Raw genomic sequence first — 8,125 nt, 5'->3', positions numbered from 1 at the left:
AGTGGCTTGATTAAGTGAATTTCTTAATGTTAAAACTATATCTAAGGCTTCTTCACCTCCATAGACCGCACGTAGCCTAACTTTGAAATCATCCCAGATAACTGCTTCTTGAAATAAAACACCCCTCAAATACACACTCGCATCTCCTTTAGAAAAGTCTATAAAACTTTTAGCTTCTTGTAATTGTACAAACGGGTCTATGATTTGTTTAGCATTTAAATGGGCATCGACGGATGAAATCCATGACTCCACATTCTAGGGCAAGAATCCATTAACCCGACCCTGAAAAGGAGGGATTGCAGAGCGAGCATTTACTAGAGTCACAATAGGAGGGGGGTTACCATGTCCTGGGGTTGGGTTACTCGGTCCAGAGGTGAGTCTCACAGGGGGCATCATGTTTACGGTATTTCTTTTTCTATCTCTACGACCCCTTGCAATCCTATCAAAATATCTATATGAATACAGACGTCCACTGCGTAAATGCATAAGCACAAAATGATAAAGATGATAACAAAATCCCCCAAAACAATTATACTAATACAAAGATATTTCCCGAGAACTTCTGAAAGAAAACGGAATACAAAGATATTTCCCGAGAACTTCTGAAAGAAAACGGAATAAGCACAGAGAGAGAAAAAAAATTCTAGACGAGAATTCGAAGTTAAACACAGTTTCCTTTAATGAAAGGAAATTGAAGATTAGCAAACTACTCACCCCAGTAATAATGGATGATCGACTCGTGATAACTACACTTCACTGCTCAAAACTGAAATGAATAAGAAAATGTACTTAGCTTCGGTTTATATGGCGAAGTGTGATGTCGTTATTTCCTCTCTCTCTCGCACTGAATCGTTTCTTCCCATTGATGTTTGGGTGAATGTTTTCGGTCCAATTTCCATTGAATGTAGTGCTTCCTGGATATGTTTCTTCAATGTTTTGTAAATGTTGAATGTCAGTCCTTGGTTTTCTTAGGATGTTGATTGAAGATCCAGTTCCTCAGTTTGTATAACATTCACTTGTTGGTATTAAATGTTTCATTTCTTCGGTGGACTATGATACTTAGTCAAAATTGTAGATTCATTACTGTTGATTTCTTGAAGATCTTTCTCTGGTTCTTAGAGTTATATTCGCTGGTTCTTGAAGATCTTTCTCTGGTTCTTGAAGATCTTTCTCTGGTTCTTAGAGTTTTACCGCTGGTTCTTGAAGATCTTTCTCTGGTTCTTAGAGTTTTACCGCTGCCACCATTTATTGGTGTGCTACGGTTGTTAACACACATTTGGGTTCTCTTCAAATGTCATCTTAAATGTGTTATAGATTAGATTTGGTATGTTACATCGTCAAGTAAAGTCTAAGTAAGTTAACTTTAAAATAGTTCATTCTACCCTGGAACACTGACGCGGGGTGCATATCACCCCACAAAAAAAATAAACATTGGCAACTCTGCGCTGGTAGCCACGAGTAGATCAGCATTCCTTGCTGGGTTAGTCTCAAGGTTGCCGTAGGAGGGGGTGCACGTGTGTGTCTGGTGATGTTCTTGTTGTTGTTGTTATTCTTGTTTTCGGTGCAGCACACCCCACATTAGTGTTCCAGTACTATATGTCATGGAGTGACCCACACCCCACATATGTGTTTTAAGGTGTACATTGGGTGTATAACACCCCACTTTATGACATACTGGGGTGTATACCACCCCAGGTTTGTGTTATATGTCAGGATACTGGGGTCCATCCCACCCTAGTTATATAGTTTTGTACTATATTGCTTATCCCAATTCCCTTAGTAAGTGTTAAAATTTTTGCTGCTACTACTACAACCCCAGGTTTGTGTTATATGTCAGGCTACTGGGGTCCATCCCACCCCAGTTATATAGTTTTGTACTATATTGCTTATCCCAATTCCCTTAGTAAGTGTTAAAATTTTTGCTGCTACTACTACTACTACTACTAATAATAATAATAATTATTATTTACATTTCTTTCCAGGCATAAATAAATGTGTTTCAGGTTCTATTTACAATAAAACAAACAGACAATAAAATCAGTGGAATTCTAAAATAAAAGTGATGTATGACAGTGATTATGATAATTATTTACATTTCTTTCCAGGCATAAATAAACGTGTTTCAGGTTCTATTTACAATAAAACAAACAGACAATAAAATCAGTGGAATTCTAAAATAAAAGTGATGTATGACAGTGATTATGATAATTTACATTTCTTTCCAGGCATAAATGAATAAGTTTCAGGTTCTATTTACAATAAAACAAACAGACAATAAAATAAGTGGAAGTCTAAAATAAAAGTGTCCCAAAAACTGTGAAAATGTCAAAGAAAAAAACATTAACAGATGATGAGTTAGAACATATGATGAATGCGACTGGTGCCTTGTCAAACTTAGATGAAGATGAGGAGGCAGTTGATAATGAAGTACTTGGAACCAACATACATGATGATGAAATGACCGCTAGTGATGAGGAGGTGGAGGATCAGGATCAGATAGAACTAGAGTTGATGTATGACAGTGATTATGATAAGGATTATGTCCCGTCATGTAGTGATAGTGAGTCCAGTGACAACGTTGAAGGGTCAGAGGATGCTGAAAAAAGACTGAAGAAAAAGAGGGAAACTACCAGAAAAACACGTAGCACATCGACCCCAAAGAAAAAAACCCGTATTGTTGGACCAAACCCTGGAATCTATCCAGTTGATAGTACCTCTTCCACCTTAGTTGATATACCTTCTCCTTTTTCCCCTATAGCTGGACCTAGTAATGATGTGTCTATTGCAGCCAACTCTTCTTCTGCTGCCCCTTCTACCCCTGCAGCCAGTGGTCGTGGGAGACGTAGGAGACAAGCTGAAGTTGATGTTCCAGTTCCACCTATAGTATCGTTTGATACTGCTACTTTGGATGCAAAGCATGGGTTCAGATGGTGTACCCGTCCGCAGTCAAGTACCAATCGTGCAGCCAGAAACATTGTCGCCGGTAGACCCGGACCAAATGCTGAAGCACAAGCTTGTCATTCCCCAGAGGAGTGCTTTAACTTATTCCTTGATGATTCATTTCTGGATATAGTCTGTCAGTGGACAAACAAGAGGATGGAGATTGTAGCTAGTAAGTACAAGAAGAAAACATCAACACATAGAAATGTGGAACGGGAGGAGCTAAGAGCATTCATTGGGGTGCTAATATTTTTGGGATGCCAAAAGGATAGCCATATGTCAACCTGTGACATGTGGTCTGTTGACATCGGTGCGGCACTTTACCGTGCTGCTATGTCGCAGGCTCGTTTTGAGTTTATACTTGACTGTTTACGCTTTGATGACCCACAGACAAGAGAGATGAGAAGAGAAACTGACAGATTTGCACCTATCCAGGAACTATTTGATAAATTTATGGAGAAGTGTGAAAGGCACTATACACCCTGTGAGAATCTGTGTGTTGATGAACAGTTGGTAGGATTTCGTGGAAAATGTTCATTCAGGATGTACATCCTAAGTAAGCCAGCCAAGTATGGCATAAAGTTGGTTAACATAAATGATTGCAAGAGTAAATACCTGCTAGGAAGTATCCCGTACCTCGAAAAGGATAATATACGGCCCTCAGCTGGAGTAGGACTGGGCCATTATTATACTAAGGAGCTCACAAAGCCATACCACATGACAAACAGAAATGTGACCACAGATAATTGGTTCACCTCCGTAGGACTTGTCGCTGATCTTCTGCAAAATTGTGGAATGACCTTGGTTGGAACGGTGAAGGCAAACAAGCGAGAACTACCAGAGAAGATAAAGACCAAAGATAATCGTGAACCTGGATCAAGTGCCTTTCTCTTCACAAAAGAGATGACCCTGGTTTCATATGTGCCTCCAGTAGGAAAGACGGCTAAGAAGTTAGTCCTCTTGCTCTCATCTATGCATAGCCAGCCAGTCCTGCAAGAGAACGGAAAACCTGAGATTATAGAATTTTATAACCGCACCAAAGGAGGAGTTGATGCATTTGATGGGATGTGTGCCCTGTACTCTTGCAACCGGAAAACTAAAAGATAGCCACTTTGTATATTTTACTGGATGGTGAATGCTGCTATTATCAATGCAAAGGTACTGTACACAGCACACCTAGAGACGACAGGAGTTACCAAGTTTCCAGAACGCCGTCGCTTCATGCTACGTCTTGCAAGATCATTCATACGGCCATGGGCTGAGAAGAGATTGTCGAGTGCCACTCTCCCACGGAACCTAAGAACATTGATAACTACTGTCTGCAATACTTCATCAGTAGTCAACACACAGTACCCAACTGGCCAAGTACTTGCCCAATGTAACTACCCTCAGGTACGCTGTGCTGAGTGCCCCCGCTCTCAAGACCGGAAGACACGCATCAGGTGCCAGAAATGTCAACGACCTGTGTGCAAATCCCACTTGTACCCTACATGTACAAGCTGTCTTGAGCTTGTAGTAAGTAATTAGCCGTATTTCATTTGCGGCTACTGTATATATATATATATATATATATATATATATATATATATATATATATATATATATATATAACAACAAACAGTCTGGTAGATCAAATACGTACACAGGCTTGGTATATAACATGATATATCATCACACATCTTTAATACACCCTCTAAACATCAATTACTAAGTATTTAGTAAGTTTTCAGAGGAGTAACGAGTGATAAGATCAAAATATCATAATTCTACTGTGCTAAATTTTGACCCTTTTTTGTCTCTCTATATTACAGTGAGATGTGGTGCCAGAATGCTGAGGGCTGCTGAGGGGATGGAAGAAGGATTCATTTCACCATGGCAGGAAGCCCGTTTCTCTAAAGAAATTTTTTTTTTATATAAATTCTGTTTTATTTTTTTTCGGGAAAAAATTGAAAATTCAAAGTTTTATTTCTATTAATTTTATTACAAGAATTTTTTTTTTTTTTAATCTAGTTTACATATCAAAAGAAAGCTGAATAAGTCTAGTTTGTGTTTCATATTTCAAAAATAAGATTGCATGAAAGGAAAACTGAGTTTTTTTTATCCAAAGATTGGGGTTCGCTACACCCCAGATTTGTGCTTGTGTTCCTCTAAAGGAAGGTTTGTTAACATCTCCATCACAGGAGTATAGCTGGTTTGGTCGGAAGACCATTCCGTATGACATCTCAAAGTGAACTGCCACAAATATCCAATTTCATGCTAAAGTTTATACAGTTATCTCAGCACTTAATGATTTATAGTAAACACAACATTAATACTGGAAGGTACTTGTTCCCTTCTCACAGACAACTTCTTTTTCACGTACTTGGTTGTGTTTACTCTTCATGAAAAATGTTACATTGTTGAGGTTTGGCATTCGCATCCTGCTTAGAATATGACTAAGGCATTTCTCACACTTCTCGTACTTCCACAGTGACCTGTAGGTCATGTGTTACAAACAAGTAATAGCTAATATATTACATATATATATATATATATATATATATATATATATATATATATATATATATATATATACATATATATATATATATATATATATCATATATATATATACATATATATATATATATATATATATATATATATATATATATATATATATATGAGGGTCAAAAGAATCACAAAGAAATGCAATAATGACTTCATGAACAATGATGGAAAAACTGATATGCAAGAAACCAAACTTGCAGAAAACTTTTGAAACCTCCGAATGGCAGTTGAGCCTTCTATGCTCAAGCATGATGTTTGCAAAAATAATATCTAAGACACCTGATGGGAATTATTTCTTATTGATAATTAGTATAATGGTGGACACTTCAGGAATCTGACCATCAGAAAATATTAAAGCTTTACAGCTTAAAGATTTGTTTGGGAATAGTTGTCAAACAACCTAGGTCAGATACATTTTGACATCTATTGGATAACAAAACACTGTTTCTGATACTCGAAAGATAAGATTTCATAACCCAATAGAGAACGTGTGTTTGATTCTCTCCTTTCATTACAAGAAAAAAGCTATCATAAATTAAAAGTTGAAAATTAATTATATTGTCCCATATAAACGCTTACAAGAGATATTTCTTTGCAAGCATGATTGAAACCATAAGCAGGCACGTAGGGTATTGAACCAAAAGATCAAACATAAACATCCAGAAACATGTAGAAATTTTTAAATCTGTTCGCAAAAAATGGAATTATTCGTTTTGTGATGTTGGATGCCAAAAATATATCTGAAGCCATTATGTGTTTTGTAAAAAATACACCATACCCACAAGTAGAAATACATCATACATACATACAGTATATACATGAAACAACAATATATGCCGTCATTTCTAGCCCACTGCAGGACAATGGTTTCAGACAAGTAAATTCATGTCTGGGTTTAGCCAGTTTTCATCACCACGCTCGCCATTACTGATTGGTGTTGGTGGAAGATTTTCATCTAATAGCTCAGAGCAAACCAACCTATTAGGAATTTCAGAAGCCATGATGCCTCTCTTTTTGCAAATATCTTTTAAACCAGTGGTTCTTAACCTGGGGGGCACGCCCCCTTAGGGGGGCATGGGTTATTTCCAGGGGGGGTGTACGAGCCTCATGTGAAAAGTAGAAGTTTTTTTCATTTATGGGTTATTTTCATGACAAGAGCATTCATCAGTACTCTAAAGATATGCTTATGAAATAATGCAGAAGTATCGTTGTTACTAGCTCTTGTTTTCAAAAGTCTCCCAGGCATACCATTTTTCGTATATAATCATTGGCCCCCTTCCTGGCCCTCTGACACTCATGGCATCGGTTGGTGGGGTAGGAAGTTATCGCGTCCTGGACCTGTACAGTTCTCCTTGCTCACTGGTGAGCCGTGAGACCCGCTCTTTCTCAGACTCTCAATCTACCACACATGTCCGTGGTCATAACACTCTGTGCAGCAGAAGTTGTTCTGGGGAAAGATAGTGCAAACAAACTTTCCCAGATTTCTCTGTCAAATGATACAGCCAAGAAAAGGATAGATGAATTGTCTCAAGCTATCAAAGATCAAACTCTCAACTAAGAAATAGCCTACCCTATTTTTGCCATCCAGTGTGAAGAAACGACAGATATCGCTCAGTGTTCTCAGCTACTGACGTATGCTCGGTTCATGTCAGGCAACAATATAAAAGAAGAAATTCTGTTCTGTCACCCGATGGAAAGTTGCACAACAGTAGAAGCTATTTTTCATGATACATCAAAATTTTTTTCAGGAAAATCAACATTCTTGTGAATCGCTGGTATGGGTGTGTACTGATGGAGCTCCCACCATGCATGGTCTATGGACTGGGTTCGTCACAAAGGTGAAAGAAAAAATCCCTCTGTAATGAGTACACACTGCATACTTCATCATGAAGCCTTAGCATCCAGAACTTTGCCTGCTGAGATGATGGATGTCTTGAATGTGGCTATCAAGGTAGTCAACTTCATCAAAGCTGGAGCCTTAGACAGTCGTCTCTTCAAACTGGTGTGAAAGGATATCGAATCCGAACATGAAGCCTTGCTTTTTCATGCAAACGTATGATGGCTATCAAAAGGGAACATGCTTAGACTGCTTTATGAGCTACGAGAAGAAGTAGCAATATTTTTAGAATCATAGCAGAAGGCAGACTTTCATGACAATTTCCAATCTGAAGGCTTTCAGATAACTCTAGCTTACCTGGTGGACATTTTTGAAGCCTTGAATGCTGTGAACCTTAAACTACAAGGGAAAAGCATCAACATCATCACGCACCATGACACCATTTGAGTCTTCATGGCCAAACTCGACATCTGGAAATGTCGGGTTCAGCAGGGATATGCAGCCAGTTTCAGGAACTTGGATTCTGCTCTCGCTGACAGTAACAGCGACTCTGAGTTAAAGCAACTAATAATCATTCCTCTAAGTGACTTGAAAGCAGAATTCATCAGATACTTCCCAGATATTGATGACAAGTGTGAAGCCTGGAAATTCATCAGGAACCCATTTCAATGTGAAGTAGCTGATGTTGCTGAAGAAGTCCAAGAAGAGTTCCTAGAATTGAGACCTTCCTGTTTACCCTCTGATCTCATATCAGGTTCTTCGGATTCTAACAATGTTTGGATCCACATATCTATGTGA

At 38.3% G+C, this 8,125-nt stretch overlaps 1 protein-coding gene across 1 annotated transcript; it reads left to right on the top strand.

Moving 5' to 3' along the window:
* Positions 1-7,780: 7,780 nt before the first annotated feature.
* On the top strand, positions 7,781-8,125 carry LOC137652776 (uncharacterized). Its single transcript, XM_068386183.1, has one exon. The coding sequence runs from the start codon at positions 7,781-7,783 to the stop codon at positions 8,123-8,125; it is 345 nt and encodes a 114-aa protein (XP_068242284.1).

Source organism: Palaemon carinicauda, chromosome 14 (genome assembly GCF_036898095.1).
Source record: "Palaemon carinicauda isolate YSFRI2023 chromosome 14, ASM3689809v2, whole genome shotgun sequence".
Classification (NCBI taxonomy): Eukaryota; Metazoa; Arthropoda; class Malacostraca; order Decapoda; family Palaemonidae; genus Palaemon; species Palaemon carinicauda.
Note: the sequence above shows the minus strand (reverse complement) of the source record. Positions and strands in the feature narration are given on the sequence as shown.